This window comes from Lontra canadensis, unplaced genomic scaffold, assembly GCF_010015895.1.
Source record: "Lontra canadensis isolate GAN:19392208 unplaced genomic scaffold, GSC_riverotter_1.0 scaffold2, whole genome shotgun sequence".
Taxonomy (NCBI): Eukaryota; Metazoa; Chordata; class Mammalia; order Carnivora; family Mustelidae; genus Lontra; species Lontra canadensis.
The window spans coordinates 8242085-8264188 of NW_022630996.1; the positions used below are offsets into that span (position 1 = coordinate 8242085).

Sequence of the window (22104 nt, forward strand, 5' to 3'; positions counted from 1 at the left end):
GGCCTAGAAAAATGACCAGCCCAATGGTGAGGAGTATCCCCACACGTATACTGCGGTCTCCAGATATCATATCTGACCAAAAGGAACCAAAGCATCTAACAATACGTCAAAACAGAAAGCAGGGGAACAGCAGTGATGATTGCGATTGTATCAGAATGACTGGGGAATCAATGTGAGGCTCCTGTTGCCAAGATGGCACAAGTGGAGCATCAGTAACAACAATTACTGTAACACATTTTATGTTAAAAATCCATGAATTTGGGGCGCCTGGGTGGCTCAGTGGGTTAAGCCTCTGCCTTTAGCTCAGGTTATGATCTCAGGGCTCGAGCCCCACATCAGGCTCTCTGCTCGGCAGGGAGCCTGCTTCCTCTTCTCTCTCTGCCTGCCTCTCTGCCTACTTCTGATCTGTCAAAAAAAAAAAAAAAAAAATCCATGAATTCATGACACACACACCACTTATTAGTCAACCTCTGAAGAATGCTAAGAAACTAAGTTACTACTCTAAAAATTAGCAACTAAAGGAAAAGAATCAAGTGTTTAACCTACCTTTCCTTTATAACAAAGAATAATGAAGGAAGCCTTCTGTTTCTCTTCCAGTTAAGAAATATTGGGGCATGACAGAATGAGACTGTCATAATTTTCCAAGGCTGTAATGTAATATGGGAGCATGGCAATGGTCATTAATGGCCACTGACATCAGGAAAGAGAAAGACAACCAAACTCCTATGCCTCCACACAGACATATGGATCAAAGTATTCTCTCACGCAATGGAACCTGAAACTAAACCAGCCTCTACATTTTTACTGCCAATGTACACAAAATGCAGGATACAGAGAAGTATGTTAAATGACTTTACGAAGATGGCCTGCAAAAGGCAGAATAAGGCTAACTGTATAGGATTAACACCCAGTTTATCTATCAGATATGTTGAAAAGGGAGGAAAAAGAAAGCCAGTGAAGTAAAGGGATAATTTGAGATTAATTAAAAGACAGGGTTGAGACAAATCAACCAAATGCACTGTGTAGGCCTTACTGGATCTTTACAAAAACCACTATTTTAAAAAAAGAAACCATAATTAGAGCATTATCACTGGATGTTTGATGATATTAAGGAATTACTGTGAATTTCTTTTACATATGAAAATACGGTGGTTATGTTTATTAAAAAATATTTTCCTATAGAAGTACTGAAAGATTTATGGATTAGATGATATAATGCCTGGGAATAACTTCAACTTAATATAGTGTGTGTCTGTCGGGGGGAAGGGAGTGTCAGGTTAAACATAAAACGAGTTTACGACTATTAAGCAAGGTAACGTATATGGGAGTCCATTATGTGAAACCATCCCTTCTCTTGTAATGCTTAAACTTATCTGTAATGAGAAGTTTTTCCTTCAGCTATAAACTATCCTGAGTTCCAGTCTGAATATAAGTGACATTACTTTAATCTTATAGGTAAACTCAATCATATTCAAAACCAATTCTCTATCTACTTTGCTACCTCCTTTCTCTCTGTGAAAAGCACCAACATCCTGTTAGTGAGATCCCTCTCACCTCCACACCCAAGCACGTATATCAAACCCTCCCCTCTCATTGCTACCAGGCTAGTTCAACTCAATTCTCAGTACGTCTCTCTTTTTTTTTTTTTTTTTAAGATTTTATCTATTTATTTGACAGAGAGAGAGACAGAGTTAGGCAGAGAGTAGGCAGGCAGAGAGAGAGGGAAGCAGACTCTCTGCCGAACAGAGAGCTGGGGCTCGATCCTAAGACCTTGAGATCATGACCCGAGAAGAAGGCAGAGACCCACTGAGCTACCCAGGCACCCCTCTCATTACCTCTTACCTAGTGCTTCCTTCATCCCTCATTATCACCTCTCTTGTCTTCATTCCCAAATATACCTCCAAGTACCCTATTCCTGAACCATATCTAACAACCTTACTATCCTCACTTACCTAAAATGAAGATGTCAATTTGGACTATCTCTAGTTTAATTTATAACTTCTTCCTGTTATGTTTTGTGGAAAAAACTGAGTAAACTTACCAAAACTGATTATGCAGAGGCATAAAGCAGCCTCTTAAATTTGTCCTTTAGCTTAGAATCCCTTCAATACTCATCTCTTATCACCATCAATTCATATAGGATCTTAACTCCATCCTGTTAATGATTTATGTTGCTTTGCTTTTGAATTTTCTGGATTGAGCATTCAGATGCACTGCTAGAGTTCATCTGATGAAGCATGAGTGAGTGATATGACTAACAAAGTATATCTAGTATAAATATAATCACATATGAAGCAAAGTGACCTGACACTCTAGAAGACAAAAAAATCACTGGTATTCACAGGGGAACTTTCAGAGGTATTAAGTACTTGACACTGTAGCTCACATAAATAATTACATTTTCATGCTTTAAAACCAGTTTCACAACTAGAAAGTTTATTCCCTGCACCAAGCCCTGTTTTGACCTCTGATGAACTATGGATATTTTTGAAACAAAAGCAGTATTTAAAAAAAATTTTTTTTTTGAGGGAGAGCAAGCAAACCGATGTGTGCATGATGGAAGGGGGTAAGGGCAGATGGAGAGGGAAAGAGAGAGAATCCCAAGCAGCCTCCCTGCCCAGACTGGGCTCAATCACACAACCCTGAGATCATGACCCGAGTCATAAGAAAGAGATGGCTGCCTAACCAGCTGAGCTACCCAGGTGCCCCCCAAAAGGGATATTTTAGTTAGTAATGGCTATATTCATTTTAAGTGAACCCTAAATTCCCTCAGTTCCCTCATGAAACAAAAAGTTGAAAATGAAAAGTACAGAAACTTAGCTATGTGATTCCTGAAGTGTCCTAAACATTACCTTTTTGATTTTTACATGTTAGGTTAATAAACATTTTTTTCCATTGTCAGATTCGGTTCCTTCACAGATACTATGTTCCAACTTTAAGGAAATGCCTAGAAAAATCATTAATGAATCATGATTCAAAAGTACACTAATACACTACACTTTAGTGTACACTACAGAATTAAATCATAGCTCACCTCAACCAGAGTACTATAATTCACCCACCAGCGACTGGACATTTAGATTTAAAGGGGCAATAGAAATGTTCTACGTGTGGGTTATGGAAATGCCAGGGCGGGGTGGGCACCATTGAGTCTCTAAATCCAACACCCTGGACAATATTACCAAATGAGCCTTTCAAAGAAATACCACGCAGAAAAGAAGACATTCTTAAAATGCAGAAACCATACTGATCATAGACATGGAATTTTTCATATGTATCATTATAGAGTTCATCATTAAAACAGAAAAAAATGAAAAAGGTGGGGCTTGAAATAAAAAAAATCTGTCAATACACAGTAAAGTTACAAAAAAACAAAGAGACACTGTCAAATATAGAATAATAGTTTTCTCTCTGAAGGGATAGGGAAGGTGGGGGTACAAACAAGGCTTCTGAATTGGCACTGTTTTATTCATTAAGATGAATTATTCATTACTCTATTACCTTTTAAAATATTACATAATTTGACAGACATAATGGTCAACGTCAGACACCTTTTATTTTAGAGTCCTTCAACAATCCAGGCCACCTCATTAAGAGGAAGCAAAATGTTTAAGACTTAATTAGTACACTTACCTGATTAGACTTTTCTACTGTACTGCTGGGAACCTCAGTAGTGTCCTTCACAAAAAAATTATCTATGATGTGTCTCTCTGCACATTCTTGGCTGCAAACTGGACATCGAATGACTCCAACTGGGGAAAACAAAATTGAGTTCTAAGTTTTTTTGGTTTGCATAGCATAATGATTTGATTGCTTGTATATAACTGCAACATGACCACCACACTAAGTTTCCTTAACATCTGTCACCATGCACAGTTACAAAAGTTTTCTTCTTGTGGTAAGAATTTTCAAGATCCACTCTTCTAGTTACTTTCAAATATGCAATACAGCATAAAGTACAGTCACCAGGCTGTGCATTACAACCCAATGATTTACTCATTTTATAACTGGAAATCTGTACCTTTTGACCCTCTTCATTCTTTCATCCACCCATGACCCTTTACACCTCAGGCAACCACCAATTTGTTCTCTATATCCATGAGCTCTCATCCCAAGTTTTAATACAAATACGCTAAACACCAAACAAGCACATCTCATTCAAACTGTAACTGGGTTTTTTTACAATGCCCACTTTCTTCAAAGTCCTATCTATTATTACTTAACACAAAGCAATCCAGTTTATATATATATGTGGATTATATGTATGCATGTATGTACACATACAGATATATCCCACACCTAGTTTATTTAATAATGAATAAAAGTTCATTATTTTAAATGAGATGCCCCTCTAATAACCCCATGGGCTGTTCTTTTATCATTAGCAACTCCCCTTGGCAGTGGTTTTCAAAATCTCGTGTGGAGTTTTTAAAAAGGGACTTCCAGTTTTCTTTGCACCTACAGAATTAGGATTTCTGAAAGGGGAGTACAAACCTACTTGTTTTGCCTAAAATCTCCATGTGAGATTAAGAAACACTATTGTGTTTCCTTTAACAAGGGCAAATATGTGTCTTGGGGTGGGGAGAATAATCTTTCATAGTGCTTGGTAAAACAGTAAGTAGTAACTAATTAATGAATTAAAATCTAAATTGATTAAAATTTTAAAAATCTAATATTCACTTGATGCTCTAATTTCTACCAAGGAGACTGTGATAAAGTTCCCAGGTACATTTTTTTGTAAAATGAAATGTATAAGAATGAATATAAAGTAATCCAAAGGTCAATTTCATTTGTATATACAAGCAAAAAACAAATTTTTAAAATTAAAGAACCCATTTTACAACAATAACAAAAATATACCAGGTACTCGGAAATAATTGTTTTAAATATATAAGGTCACTGTGGAGAAAAATGTTAAGTTGTATTTAGAGATGTTAAAATATATCTAAGTAAAGAAAAACCATGTTCACAATGGTAAAAGATACCAATTCTCCCCAAATGCATCTATAGATTCAATGCAATTTTAATTATCCTAACAGGAATTTCAACAAGCTGGGGGATATGCCTACCAAGTGAAGGACTTATTCTAAAGCTACGGTAATTAAAATGGTGTAAAATTTATGTAAGGATAAAAAAAAGTAGAACAGAATACACATACACAATACCAGAAATAGGCTCATATTTAAGTACATTTTATACAGGATAGATGTGGCACTAGGGATCAATGCGAAAAGGGATGAACTTTTCAGGGTGCTATAGTTCTCCAAAATGGGAGGGGGATGAATTAGATCGTTACCCAATTAAAAACAATAGTTCTTTCAAAAGATTATGAACATTGTAACTTTCCAAAGAAATATAAGAGAACATCTGTGTAACCTTAGAGCGGGAATAAATTTCTAAAGAAACAAAAACCAAGAGATTAAGGGCAAGATTAATGAATTTGATTTCATTTACGATCAGAACTACAGCTAGTCAAAAGATTACATGAAGAAAGTGACAAGACAATGCCCAACCTGGGAAAGATATACCTAATATGTGCTACTAACAATGAATTAATAACAACAATCTGCAAAGTATGTGACAAAGCATTTCACGAAAGAGTAAGATTGAATAAACATATTTTTCCTTATTCCTCTAGAATAATACAGCTAAAACCTCTAGGTGTTCTATACAAAACAATCATAAGAAGACTGAAAGAGAGAGAGAAGGCAGCAGACTAGCTAGAGTCCTCAGGACCCGAGGAGCGACACAGTAATGAGTTCACTGGATTTTCTTTTAGCCTCATATATTCCAAAGTAGGCAGTCATGAAATCACCATCCTATGTACATCAACAGGTATAAACAAAAAAATCCCACAGAAACCCGCTCTATTTATCCAAAGGACCAGGAAATGGGCAGCTCACCAAGACAAAACTTTTAGACAATAACTGCTCTACTCCAGCCAAACACAACAGATAAAAGTGTGCTCTTTTTCCCACCAGCAAAGGTCCAGTGGGAAGCCTAGACTTCCACCCTGGCCAAGTAGAAACCAAGTACCCCCAACCACACACTGCTGTGTCTGTCAGAGAAGACTGGTAGGGAGCTGTGGCTTTCATCTTTACTGGGCGCTAATTTGGTCCCCTGCAGTATTAGTGGAGATCATGGGAAAAGCCTGAATTTTGCCCCTCCAGGACAGTAATGCGGTACTCCTCTACCTCTGTGCTGGGTTGGCGTTAGAAAAAGACCAGTGGATACTCAGAACTTTTACTACTGCCTACCAGTAACCTCTGTCCCCACTCCTTACATAGGTCAGTGAAGAACAATGGGAAGTGTTGAACAGACACCCATGCCCCCCCCCCCCATTACCAAGGGAGGTATCAAAATGTAGCAAGAGACTTCAACACCATCCACCAGTGGTAAGGAGGAGGCCCTCCTCTTCCAGATGTTAAGGGAGGCAGCATAAGAAACATGGACTATTCAATTTCAATCTTACAGAGGACAGAAAATAATATATATAAGAGCAGAGACTAATGGAATTGATAACTGAAGTCAATCAAACAAAAAGCTGATTATTTGAAAAGGCCAATAAAGTTAACACAGCTTTAGCAAGACTGAAGATGGCAAAGGAGAAGACACAATTTACCAAAGAATAAAAAAAGGGAATAGCACTACAGATGATATAGGTATCAAAAGAATAATAGAGGAATACTAACACTAGTCACAGAAATTTAACAATGTAAGTAAAACAAATTACTCAAAAAGTACAAACTACCATGACCTACCCAGTATGAGATAATTTGAAAAGCCATTTGGAAATTGGCTCTGAACAAACCAAAACACTTAGGTGTAAACCTAGCAAAACATGTATTGAACTTATATGCCGAAAACTATAAAATGCTGATGCGAACAAACAAAAATCATCTAAATAAATGGAGACACACACAGCGTTCATGGATAGGGGTAATTAGTGTAGTAAAGATGCCAATTCTCCTTAATGAGAGCTGTGGTTTTTACACAATTCCAAATATCCCAGCAACATTTTTTGGTAGATATAAACAAGATTTTAAAATTTATATAGAAAAGCAAATGTACAATAGTAGCTAAGTCAATACTGAAAACAAGAAAGAGGAACTATTCTAATTTCAAGATATTACATAGCTCCTATAATCAAGAATGTCTGTTACTGATCAAGAGATAGACAAAGATGAATAAAACAGGACAACTGAAATAGATCCACACAAGTAGGGCCAATTCATTTTTGACAGATGTGTAAAAGCATCTTAGCACTCAAAGTACAAAATGCTGATGAGAGATATACTGTGTTCATGGATTGGAAGATTCACTGCAGTAAAGATGTCAATTCTCTCCAAACTGACCTACAGACCAGTATATTCCTATCAAAATCCTAAGCAAGTAAGTATATACTTTTTAAGTATAGACAATGTTATTCCAATATTTATGTGGAAAAGGAAAGGAACTAGAAGAGCACAGATCTGAGAAATGATTCACCATATATAAAGAACCCTCAAACCTCAACAATGAAAACAACAAACATCCCATTAGAAAATGGGCAAAACACATGAAGATTATCATTCTGAGTAAAAAAGCTAATTTCAAAAGGCCACTTATGAATGATTCCATTTACATAACATTCTCAAAATAAGATTGTAGAGATGGAAAATAATTAGTGCTTTGCCTGAATTTAGGGATGGAATATGAGGAAAGGAAAGGGTAGATATGACTACAAAGAGAGCTTTGGTGATGATGGAATAAAACAAGAATGCTAGTATCTTGATTGTGATGATGGATATATGAATCTGCACATGTGATAAAATGGCAAAGAACTATAGGCACTATTTTATCAGTGCTAATTTTCTTGTTTTGATTTGTACTAGATACAGAAGATGTAATCATTGGGAAAAACTGGGTACCTTAGATCGCTCTGTAAATTCCCATCAATCTATTTTTATTTATTTCAAAATATAAAGTAAAAAAAAAAAAAGAACAAAAACACCCTAAAATGAACTAACATTTCTTCAATGTTCTCCTTATATGTACTGCATTATCCTCATAAAGATGAGGAAACAGATCAGAAACTCCAGGTAATCTGATCAAGGTCACACAGCATTGGAATTATGATTTGAACCCTTGGCTGACTGACCCAAGTCCAGGCTCTGTACTGCTACACTTTACAAATATGTTTAGAAAACCATGGGTCAAAAGATCATGTCATTTTGATAGACAGGATATTAGTCCATGAATTAATCCCTGGCATAGTGCTCAGTAAGTATTTGGTAAGTGATAAACTCCTTTAATAATACACATACCATATGATTCACAATTCCAACACTGAGAAACTCTTATACTTCAGCATGAGAAGGTATGTTCAAGAATGTTCATCACAGCATTTCTTATAAAAGCTCACAACTGGAAACAATCCAAATGTCCATCAACAGTAGAAACAAAATACTGTGATATATTTGAATAATAAAATACAGCAATGAAATCAATCCACTTAACCTACAGTCATCGACATGACTGAATCCCAAAAAATATTATGTTGAGTGAAGAAAGGAAGTGCTAGAAGAATATTGGCCATTTAAGTTCAAAAATCCAAATACAATCCAAATAAAATATTAAATAGGAAAGCATACATAGATAATTATAAAGAAAAGCCAAGGGAATGATTAGCACACAAGTTGGAGAGTGGCTAGAGGAAAGAGAAAAGAAGCAGCAGCTCCTCTCCAGTACTGACTTCAAACCATCCATTGTTCCTAAACTAAACTGTTCCCAAGGCCTAAAAGCAAGGGGAAATGAATGGGTGCAAATGAGACCAGAGGCCCAGTGAAAGACCTGCTGGCTTTTGTCAGAGCTCTCTTCTAACTCTAGACTAGTTACTAGATGTCTAGTAACCCTCAGAGCAAACCAGTTCTGGCAAATCAATAAATATTATCCCCATCTTACAGATCAGAAAACTGGCCACCATCACTTGCCCAGGGTCATAAAACTACTAAGTGGCAAATGTGGGATTTGAATCCTGCCTAATGACACATCTTGTACACATTCTACATGGAACTCATTTAAATAAAAAGAGAATATGGAGTTTAAAACAATATAGAACTAGGTTGTTCCTTTTATTGATTGCTCTATAACCCTTAAATCCTTTTGAGCTTCTATTTCCTCTTCTGTAAAACAACAGTAAATGATAATGGTGACCATATTGAGAGTCTGCTGTGTTCCAGTTATTGTGCTAAATGCTTCACACTCATTAGAACAAATATGAGGCAGGACTGTAATAAGGATTATATGAATAAATGTATAAAAAGGGCCCACTGATGTCAGGCTGATAAACCTGTGCATTACAAACTTTGTACCTTCCAACTAAAATCAGGTACTAAGGGATACCTTCTGAAAGGATCAGTATGACCTCATTTGTCTGATTCCCTCAAACTACGCTCTACTAATGCTATATATGATTTCAGAGCCATAAATGCACCTCTACCTAAAAGTAACAACAGGAAAACAAATACATAAATAAAAGTAACAATGGGGACTAAATGTCGAGTGTATCTTAAATTTGTGTCTCTACCCAAACTTCATACTAAGCTCACGATTTATGAGTATAAGAAAAACCAGACATTGCATATCATACAGTAAACAGCTGACACCTATATGAAGGAAGTGATTCCTTTGACACACTATTCTGGGAAGACTGGGAATAATGTGAAAACAATTCAACTCCCATTTTTGGAATGGGAAAAGTTGAAATCCAAAAGACAAGCAGGAACTCAACTTTATAATTAAAAGAAAGAGTAAAACAAATGGATCTCATAAATGCTATAAATTGCTTCTCTTAAGTGATACTAAAAGTAAGAATATGGAGAATGTCCTGGGAAGAAGCTAAACAAGGAAATCACCCATTTATTGAAATGATACTTCAGTATTATATTTTTCTGCATTTTAAAGGAAAAGGACTATCGGAGTTTTATGTTCATTATCTGTCTAAATGTAAATTTCTATGTTTGTAAATGAAATCATGAAACATGGATAAGGTTAAAAAACAGGAGTCACAGGATTATACACTTATGAAATTATACACTTATAAAAGCACGTAAAATTATACACTTATAAAAGCACGTAGAATTAAAATGAACCTACTGGTCTTATTCTTTTTTCTACAAATTAAATGTTTACAGCTTTTGGGTTCTGAGATATGAATATTATCTGCTATCTCCTTTTTGTGAAGTTTTAGTTTCTAAACCTAAGCATAATGCAGAGTTTCTGTTTTGACATTAAGTACCAAGAATGATTGGCAACTGTGACTACTCATCTCCACAAAAGAGACGTATGTGGATTTAAAGTCTCTTATTAAACACTGTGAATCAGAGACACAAGTGAGTTGAATGCTAGGACCATGCAATGGATCACCACCAATCAGGAATCTATAGTTCAACATCCACTGGAGTTTTAAAAAGTAGAGGATCTAGGGACGCCTAGGTGGCTCAGTCGGTTAAGCCACTGCCTTCGGCTCAGGTTATGATGCCAGGGTCCTGAGATCGAGTCCCGTATTGGGCTCCTTTCTCAGTGAGGAGCATGCTTCTCTCTCTGCCTCTTCTTGCCACTTTGCCCGCTTGTGCTCTCTCTCTCCCCCTGACAAATAAATAAAAATCTATTTTTTTAAACTTTTTTTTTTTTAAGATTTTATTTATTTATTTGACAGACACAGATCACAAGTAGGCAGAGAGGCAGGCAGAGAGAGAGGAAGGGAAGAAGCAGGCTCCCCGCTGAGCAGAGAGCCCAATGCGGAGCTCAATCCCAGGACCCTGGGATCATGACCTGAGCCGAAGGCAGAGGCCCAACCCACTAAGCCACCCAGGCGCCCCTAAATAAAAATCTATTAAAAAAAAAAAAAGTAGAGGATCTATACAGTACAAAATAATGCTCTGTCCATGGTGCTATCAATACCACCGATGGCTTCCTACTTAAGCATACATACACATGTATATAACAAAAGACCTTATTAAATACTACCTACAAGAAACCCAATTAAATACATACATAGTTTAAAAAAAAATCAAAGGACAGAAACAGATACACATTCAACAATAAGCCTATAACATCTGGAGGACTTTATAATAATATCAGAGTACACAACACAACAAGAACCATTAACAGATACAATTTGGGGACAATGTATAATAATATACAGGTCAATTCCTTACAAAGACAGTATAAATCCTAAATGCACAGGCATTTAATTAACAGAGGTTCATAACACAATGTAAAAACTGATACAGCTGAAAAGAAAAACAGACAAATCCACATGATAGAGGTTTCAACTTTCCTCTGAGAAATCAGTAAGACATAGACTTAGAAAGATATAAAAGACTTGAACAAAAGAATCAAATAACTTGATATAATTGATGTTTAAAGAATACCCAACATTAGCAGAATATATATCCTTCAAGTGTGATTGGAATATTTACCAAGATATACCATATGCTGGGCAACAAAACAAATATGAATAAATTAAAAGAACTAAATATACACACAATCCACTCCATGACCACAATGAGATAAACTTGGAAATTAGAAACAGAACTGGAAAATCTCCAAATCTGTGGAAACTAAACAACTGATTTCCATGTTAATGAAGAAACGCATTAAAAAAAAAAAAATCAATGATCTAGGAAGCTTCCATGTCAAGAATTTAGAAAAAGAATTGCAAATTAATCCCAAAGAAAGTAGAATGAAGGAAATAATGAGTAGAAACTACTGGGGTATGGGGAGAAGAAAAGAAAATGGGAATAAAGGAAAACAAGGCAATGAAGCTGAAGTCAGGTAGGGAGGGAGAGAGGGTTGTTAAAATTAATATTCTAGCTAGACTGATCAAAAAAATAATAAGAAAAATAGAGGTCACTGTACAGATAGTGTGGACCTTAAAAAAGTAGTACAGGATTATTGTGATCAACTTGATTAAATGTATTAATTTTCTGAAAGACACAATTATCTAAAATCTTAAAAATACAGAAAAATGGAATTGCCCTGTATCAAAGAAACTGATTTTGTACTTAAAAACTTTCCACAGAAAAAAGCCTATCTCTAGAAGGATCCACTGGTAAATTCAACAAACATTTAATGAAGAGAATATCAACTCTACACAACTCTTAGAAAACAGAGAAAGAACACACTTCTCATCTCATTTTATAAGGCCTGTAATGCCCTGATACTAAAATCAGTTGCAGTCAATACTAGGACAGAAAAGTAGAGATCAGTATGTCTCATGAACAAAGATGAACAAAAATCATTAACAGAATATCAGAATACCAAGTTCAGAAATATATAAAAAGGATAACACACCGTGGTTAAGTTTATTACAGAAATACAAGGCTGGTTGAGCATTCAAATTAATTAAACTAATTCATTATATTAACAAAATAAAGGAGAAAAAGTTAAATGATTATCCTTGAAAAATTGAGCACCCATATAACATAAAAACTTTAAGCACTCTAGAAACAGAAGGAAATTTCCTCAACCTGACAAAAGTAATGTATGAAGCTCTTAAACATATTTAATGATGAAACAGTAAATGCTTTACAGTGTGACTCAGAAGAAAGCAAATGACTTCCACTCACAACTTCTATTCCAAGCTGTTTTAGTTAGTACAAAATAAATCAAGACAAAGAAATAGAGGATAAACAGGTTGGAAAGGGAGAAGTAAAACTGTTTTAAGTTACAGGAAACATAATCATCTATGTAAAAAATTGTAAAGCCTACACACATAAAAACAAACAAAACAAAACAACACAACACAACACAACACAACACATGAAATACTTAGATATACTTTTAACAAACTATATGAAGACCTGTATAATGAAAACTAAGAAACAAAAATTAATGATCACCCTTAAAAGAGACATTAAACTTGTCCCTAGATTGGAACATTCAATATGGGTAGGATGCTCCTTCTCTCCAAACTGAGCTAAAGATTCAGTGCAATCCTAATTAAAATCCCAGCAGGCTTTTTGTAGAAACTGACAAACTGATGCTAAAATTTATATGAACATGCAGAAGGACCGAGAATAGCAAAAACAATTCGAAAAATAACAAATTTGGAGGACTTATGTGATCTGATTTCAGGACTTACTATAGAGCTACAGTAATCAAGACAGGATGGTATTTATCTAAGAACAGAAATACAAACAATGGAACAGAATGGACTCCAGAAATAGACATATACATATAGAATATAAAACAAGTATTTACTCGTCTCAGAAAGGACTACGAACAAATACAGCTACGAATTTTGTAGATGCGATAAATCCCACCAAGAGAAAAAATCTTAAAAGCAAAGAAAAAAAATGGATTATCATCAAACAGGATGAAAGTAAGACTAATCACCTAATTCTCATCAGCAACAATGGAAATCAGAAGACCGTAGAAAGACATCTTTCCAAGTGTTAAATACAAAAGTAATTGCCTCGCCAGACCTCTAAACCCAGGAGAAATATCTTTAAAGATCAATTATGATGCACTACATGAGAGATAAATAACTTTATAATATATAATTTGGCCAATCAACCTCAATACTATCCTACTAGCAAATCTTTATTGACATTCTGTGCTTCCTGATGTGATGCAATATGAAGAAGATAGCATCATCTATGGAATATTATCTAACAAAGTTAAACCTGAATTTAATCACCTAAACTTCTAGTTGAGAGGAATAACTTAAAGAGCATATAAAGAAACACCACAGAAACCCAGAATGCAAAGTATTTTATCACTCCAACTGACCTGTTTTTTCCACCAAGTCCAAATAACAGAAACAGGGATAGGAGAAGGAACTCTTCTCTATCAAGAAAGACTTAAGAAACACAATGACTGGGATCTGTCTTTGGCTCAGGTCATGATCTCAGGGTTCTGGGATCGAGCTCCGTAGTAGGCTCTCTGCTCAGCAGGGAGCCTGCTTCTCCCTTTCTCTCTGCCTGCCTACTTGTGATCTGTCAAATAAATAAACAATCTTAAAAAAAAAAAAAAAAAAAAAAGAAACATAGCAACTAAATGTGGTCAATCCTTGAATGCATTCTGGTTTGAACAAAATAGCCAGAAAGGGCATTTTGAGTACAAGAAGGCAAACGTGAAATCCCACTTGTCTTAGACTATTAAAAATAATAGCTATTTTAGTTACCCATAATAATGATATGGGATTATCCAGGTGATTGTTCTTATTTTGGGAAATTCAAGTGAAGGTATTTAAGGATGAAATGCCAAATGAAATCTGTGATTTACTTTTAAATAGCAGTAAAAATGGGGCACCTAAGTGGCTCAGTCAGTTAAGCATCTGCTTTCAGCTCAGGTTATGATCTCAGGGTCCTGGGATAGAGCCCCACATTGGGCTCCTAGCTTAGTGAGCCGCTTCTCCATCTCTCACTCTCCCTGCTCATGTACTCACTCTCTCTCTCTCAAATACATACATATATATATATATATATATATGTATATATATATATATATATATATATATATATACATATATATATATATATATATAAAAAATTAAAAACAGCAGTAAAAATGGCAAAGGATGTCCAAAACATGGCATCTTCTGGGGTTGGTCTGCCCACTAAAACAAACATTAAGCTGGAAAAACACTATCTGCACTACTTCAGAACTCTGGAGCTTACTCAGACATTTACAGAAATCGAGAGAAATGCTTAATGGACAGAGGCTACTAACTTTTGGTAAAAGAGCTGCTTGGGTAAACCAATGACCATGCATCTTTCCTTAATCTTGCTGCAATGTAAGGGACAGCGGCCTGCATTCCTCAAGTGGCTGGCTGGTTTCATGGTGGACAGTAAAGATCCTGTACTCTAAAATTCTAGAGTTGTGTGATTTGGGTAGTATTAACGTTCCCTGAGGGTCAGCTAGGATGCCTGGCTTTATTTAGCATCCCCAGGAAATGGCAGCTTCTTTGGTGGCATCTACTGGAACACCTAGAGAGGCATAAACACTTAAAACACACACAACACACACACACACACACACAGAGACACACAGACACAGACAGACACACACACACATAAAACAGAAAACAAAAAACCTATGAGATGTCACAGGCTGAGTGCCAAGGTAACAGGTCAGTAATAAGCACAAGGAAGGCTTTGAAAAAACAGTTTAGAAAAGTCACTATACAAACAGACAACTGAAGACCTCAACAAGCAACAAAATCAATTCCTGAAGAGAACCTGGTTTCGAGTTACCACAACATGCTACTTGAAAAGTCCACTTTTCGGCAAACAAATCAGAAAGCATTTAAAGAAACCAAGAAATATAATTCACTCATAGGAAACAAGAATTTGACAGAAATGGCAGGTATGAACAGGTAAAAGAAATAATCAGCAATCTAGTATGAAGAGTAGAATGAAAATAATGATGAAGAAAGTTGCCAACAGAACCTGAGGGATCTGTGGGGATAATCTGAAAAAATAATGGATGAAAACCTCCTAAATGTAATGAAAGACATTAAAGAATCTAAGAAGCAAGGAAGTTGAGGGGGAGGGAACTCTGATGGTCCAACTCCTCATGGATTGCTGATTTTTCCTTGTTGATGGAGGAAATAGTTCATTTGTGACTTTTCCAAACTATTTTGCAAAGTATGTATATATTCCTTGTTGAACGTAGTCACTGAAGTTTCTGTTCAATGCTGTCTGGTGGCCAGCCAGTAACCTGACAAAGATTTCCTTAAATATCTAGCTCCAAAAGGTAAAGAAGGTACTGACATTTTAAATTCCAGCAAACATCAATGTTCAGTCCTCAGGAATCTGTCAGACCATTCAAAACACACAACCCCAAGTTTTTGGAGCCCTCCACCAAAGAGCAACATCCCCTCCCTTCAACCAAACTCTCTCCTGGTTCCTTTAAGAGTCTGACCAAGGTCCAGAGTTTAAAATAGTTGACTCTAGTCATTTTCTCCAGTTTATTGGTTGTTTCACTGAAAAGAACGACCCCTACGAAGTCCTACTGTGTTATTATGCATGATGGCACTTTGACTTAATTAGAATTTAAAACTATTGTACATCAAACAGCACTATCAAGAGGGTGAAAAGACAATACACAGGAGAAAAACATTTGCAAATCACGTATTTAATAAGACTTTAATATTCACAATATATAAAGAAACCCCACACCTCAACAACAAAAATTCCATACCAGGCAAAGGATTTGGAATAGACACATCTCCAGAAAAGATACACAAACGACAAGCATATGAAATGATTATCATTAGTTATTAGGGAAATGTACCTCAAAACCACAACAAGATACCACTTCACACCACAAGAATGACTATTATCCAAAAAAGGAACGTAAGTGTTGCAGAGGATGGAGGATGTGGAGAATCCAGACCCTCATACATTGCAGGTGGCATACAGCAGATAAAATTCTGCCATAGCAAAAAAGAGTTTGGCAGTTCTCAAAGAGTTAAACATAGAATAATTATATGATCTAGAAATTCCAGTCCTAGATATATGCCCAAAAGAACTGAAAACAGGACTCAAACATGTATTTGTACACCACTGTCCACATCAGCATTATTCACAACAGTGGAGTGGTGGCTGTGTCCACCACAGATGAAGGAATAAACAAAATGTTTTTTATCTGCAAAATAGAGTATTATCTGACCATTAAAAGAAATGAAATTCTTATATATGCCACAACACTGATAATCCTTTAAAATACTAAATAAAATAAACCAGGAAAACAAGGGGAAATGATACACAATTCTATTTATATGAGGTATCTACAACAGGCAAATTCAGAAAGACAGAAGGTGAAACAGAGGTTACCAAGGACAGGGAGGGGGAAATGAGTTATTGCTTAATAAGTACAGAATTTCTATTTAGGATGATGAAAAATGTTCTGGGAATGGTGGTGATGGTTACACAACATAATAATTGTACCTAATGCCATGAAATTACAGGCTTGAAAATGATTAAAATGGGGGGCACCTGGATGGCTCAGTAGCTTATATGTGTGACTCTTGATTTTAGTTCAGGTCATGATCTCAGGGTTGTGAGATTAAGCCCTGAATCAGACTCCGAGCTGGGGATGTAGCCTGTTTAAGATTTTCCTTCTCCCTTTCCACCCCATGGGCTTGCTCTCTCTCTCTCTCTCTCTCTCTCTCTAAACAACAACAACAACAACAACAACAACAACAAAGTTAACATGGTAAACTTTACATTATGTATATTTTGCCACAATAAGAGAAATACTTGAAGAGCTGGTAAGGCATAGTATAGTAAACCCAAGTAAATGACAAGAAAATCAGTTAACTACCAGTTTCTCAAGTGAAACAAAACTTGAAGAGTCTTATAAACCTGAATCCAGTAAAAAATCTTCCCACAAAGAAAAACACAAGCCCTGAATGCTGTTATATATTCAAGAAAGAAATAATTCCAACCTTACACAAACTCTTTCAGAGAACTGAAAAACTAGCACTCTCCAATTCATTTTTATGAAGCTCATATAACTCTACAAAAAAAGCTCATCAGAGTAGTATAAAAAAGGAAAATCACAGAAAAGGAGCAGAAGATGGCAGTGTAGTAGAAGGACCCAAGGCTCACCTTGTACCATGAACACAACTTGTTAACTACCAAATCATCCTAAATGCCCCAGCATGAGACTTTTACACTGACAGAACAACCTCCACAACTAAAGGGAGAGAAGAGGCCACAATGAAGAAGGCAGGCAGAAGTGTGGAGATGTGATTTAGAGGAGAAACATTATGGCTGCTGCAGAGGGGAGGGAGCCATGGTGACAGAGAAGGATGAGAGAATTAGAGAGGGAGAGGGAGAAGCAGAGGGAGAGAGAGTGGAACACACACAGGGAATATACAGAGAGAACATTTCCACCAAGCCACTGGCTTAGAAAACAAGGGCTGAATTTCATGAGTTTTTGTAACCAGTGGGACCTAAAACTTGGGAGTTTTAAAGGTCAGTGGCTTGCTATGATAGAGCCCCAGGGGGCACTGTGCTGCTCCCAGAGAGAAGGCAGGCAAACTACCCAGGAGCACACAGTGTGGAAAAAGTGATCGATTGTAAGAGTATCTAGGGCACACAGGAGGGGGAAGTCTATTTGTTCCTCTCTCTCAGAGAGGGTCCCTGAGAGGCAGAGTTCACAGAGACATCTCTCAAATAACAAAGGAGTGACTGGTTTCATTTCCTTCCTCCCACCCCGCTCCACCCCCAAATAAACACAGTCACATGTGGGAAAGCAACAAAGTGCCAACACTGGTTGCCTAACTTGCTTAGACCAAGCATCAACCCCTGGTGGAAATGCCCTTCTCAGTCACAATTGCCTCAGTCCCAGCATGGCTGGCCCCTCCCTCAGAAGACCAGCGCAAACCCCAGCCCGTGCCACCCCTCCTGACGAGAGAGTTTTGCAGGACTACCATTCTGGTGGAGGTGGTAACAGGACTCATTTCACAAGCAGACCAAAGTACACCTAGTTAAACCTCGGCACACTCAGGCCAGGAACCAAATACTGCCCATAGCAGGCAAAGAGAGCCTCTACAGACAATGCACCTGAAGGGTAGAGCAGCCAGAAGACAATAGCAGAGAACATGCAGCACACACCAGAGACACTTTCTACAGCACCAGGCCCTGGGTACTACATGCTACCTTCCTCATAAGGCCATTACTTTCAGAAGCAGGAGAAATAACTGGCTTTTCCAACACAGAGAAGGGCACAGAGAACAAAGAAATTTATCCCAAGTAAGAGAATAAGATAAGGCCAGGCCCAGAGATCAGAGCGAAATAGATAAAAGTAACATGCCTGATAGAGAATTTAAATTAGTGATCATAAAGATACTCACTGAGCTTGAAAAAAGAATGGAAGACATCAGTGAGAACTTTACCACAGAGATAAAAGAGTTAAAAAAGAATCAATCAGACAAAGACGGCAATAAGCAAGGTCAGAAGAAACATGCTTAATGCAATGAACAGCAGGCTGTAAGAAGCAGAGGAATGAATGAATGACCTAGAAGACAAAGTAATGGAAATTAATCAAGCTGAACAAAAGAGAAAGAAATATGGAACATGAGAGCAGAGTGAGGGAGCTCAATGACTCCATTGAAGGTTAATAATATTCGTATTATAGGAATCCTAGAAGAGGAAGAGAGAGAAAAGGGGGCAGAAAATTAATCTGAAGAAATAATAGCTGAAAACTTCCCTAATCTGAAGAAGGAAATAGACATCCAGATTCTAGAGGCACAGAGAACTTCCATCGAATTCAACAACATCAGGCCAACACCAAGACATACTGAAACTGAAACTGCGAAATACAGTGACAAAGAAAAAAAAAATCTCAAAAGCAGCAAGACCAAAGAAGTCCTTAACTTACAAGGGAAGACCCATAAGGCTAGCTGGAGATTTCTCAACAGAAACTTGGCAAGCCTGAAGAGAGTGGCATGATACATTCCAAGTGCTGAGTGGGAATAATCTGTAGCCAAGAATATTCTCTATCCAGCAAGGCAATCATTCAAAATAGGAGAGATAAAGAATTTCCTAGACAAACAAACTTAAAGCAGTTTGTGACCGTAACTCAGCACTGCAAGAAATAATTGAAGGGGATTCTGCCAGTGGATAGGAAAGACCAAAAGTAACAGTATAAGGGCAGGAAACACAAAACCAGTAACAATGAATATTTCTATAAAAATCAGTCAAGGAATTCACCCAAAAAAAGGATATAAAATATAACATATACTTAAAACATGGGGTGGAGAGAAGAATGGGTTAAAACTGGAACAACCACCAATTTAATATAGATTGCTGTGTTTAGAAGATGCTATATACATAGACCTAATGGCACTCATATATTAAAAACCATTAATAAACATGCAAAGAATAAAAAGAATTCCAAATATATCACTAAAGAAAATCTGCAACACAAGGAAGAGAGAAAGACAAGAAAGAATCCAAGAAAATCTCCAGAAACTACAAAACAAGTAATAAAATGGCACTAAGTGTACATCTGTCAATAATTACTTTGAATGTAAATGGAGTAAACACTCCAATCAAAAGACATAGGGTGGGGCAACTTGGTGGCACAGATGGTTGATTATGTGAGTGAATCCTGGTTTCGGCTCAATTCATGATTTCATGGGTTGTGAGACTGAGCCTCATGTTGGGCTCCATGCTTAGCACACAGTCTCCTTGAGCTCCTCTCTCCCTCTTCCTGTACTCCATTCCTGCCTCCCTCCCAAATAAAGAAATCTTTAAAAAGACACAGGGTGACAGAATGGATTTAAAAAAAACAAGACCCATCTACATGCTGCCTACAAGAAACTCTTTAAGACATAAAGACACCTGCAGATTGAAAGTGAGGAGATGTAGAAACATTCACCATGTAAATGATATCAAAAGAAAGCAGTAGCAGCAATACTTATATGGGGCAAACTAGACTTGAAAACAAAGACTCTGGGGCGCCTGGGTGGCTCAGTGGGTTAAAGCCTCTGCCTTCGGCTCAGGTCATGATCCCAGGCTCCTGCTCCAGGCGTCGGGCTCTCTGCTCAGCGGGGAGCCTGCTTCCTCCCCTCTCTCTCTGCCTGTCTCTCAGCCTACTTGTGATCTCTGTCTGTCAAATAAATGAATAAAATCTTTAAAAACAAAACAAAACAAAACAAAGACTGTAACAAGAGACAAAGAAGAGCACTATATAATAATAAAGGGAATAATCCAACAAGAAGATGTAACAATCACAAATATTTATGCATTTAACTCAAGAGCACCCAAATATATAAAACAACAAACATAAAGGAACTCACTGATAATAATACAATAATATTAGGGGACTTTAACATCCCACTTACATCAATGGACAGGACAGCTAAACAGAAAATAAACAATCAATAAAACCAGGAGCTGGTTCTTTGAAAAAATTAATATAATCGATCAACCTCTAGCCAGACTTATCAAAAAGAGAAAGAACCCAAATAAATAAGATCACAAATGAGAGAGGAGAAATAACAACCAACATCACAAAAATACAATTATAGGAGAACATTATAAGACGTTATATGCCAACAAATTGGATAACCTGGAAGGAGTAGATCAATTCCTAGGAACAGAAATTACCAAAACTAAATAGAGAAAAAAAAAAAAAAAAGAAAATGAACAGACTAATAAATAGCAATGAAGTTAACTCAGTAATCAGAAAACACTCAACCAACAAAAGTCTAGGAAGAGATGGCGTCACAGGTGAATTCTAGCAATCACTGAAAGAGTTAACACTTGGGGCACCTGGTGGCTTAGTGGGTTAAAGCCTCTGCAGTTGGCTCAGGTCATGAACCCAGGGTCCTGGGATTGAGCTGCTCAGCCCAGAGCCTGCTCCCCAACCTCCCGCCTGCCTCTCTGCCTACTTGTGGTCTCTGTTTGTTTCTTTAATTTTACAGACAAACAAACAAATAAATAAAAAGTTAGCACTTACTCTTCTCAAACTAGTCCAAAAAATAGAAGAGGAAGGAAACCTTTCAAATTCATTCTATGAGGCCAGTATTACCAATAGTAAAACCAGATAAAGATACCACAAAATATAAGAGAAGTACAGGCCAGTATCTCTGATGAACTAGATGCAAAAATCCTCCACAAAGTATTAGCATGCTGAATCCAACAATACTTAAAAAAATCATTCACCTCAATCAAGTGGGACTTATTCCTGGGATGCAACCAGTAATATTCAATATTCGCAACATGATACATCAATCAATGTGATACATCACATCACTAAGAGAAAGGATAAAAACCATCTGATCATTTCAACAGATTCAGAAAAAGCACTTTACAAAGTATAACATCCATTCTCCATAAAAACCCTCAACAAATTAGGTCGAGAGGGAACTTACTTCACCATAATAAAAGGCCTTGAATGAAAAACCTACAAAGAATATCATACTCCATGGGGGAGAAACTGAAAGCTTTTCCGCTAAAGTCGGAAACAAGACCATGATGTCTGCTCTATTTTTATTCAACATAGTACTGGAAGTCCTAGCCACAGCAATCAGACAACAAAAAGAAATAAAAGGCATCCAAATTGGTGAGGGAGAAGTCAAACTTTCACTATTTG

At 36.8% G+C, this 22104-nt stretch overlaps 1 protein-coding gene across 4 annotated transcripts in view; it reads right to left on the minus strand.

The window, feature by feature from the left end:
- TRIM24 (tripartite motif containing 24) overlaps positions 1–22104 on the minus strand; it is a 93193-nt gene that overhangs the window by 52720 nt on the left and 18369 nt on the right. For all 4 annotated transcript variants that reach the window (XM_032868328.1, XM_032868318.1, XM_032868308.1 and 1 more), the window contains exon 2: positions 3634–3752. In XM_032868328.1, the coding sequence (XP_032724219.1) occupies positions 3634–3752 (119 nt within the window). The remainder of the gene's footprint in view (positions 1–3633; positions 3753–22104) is intronic.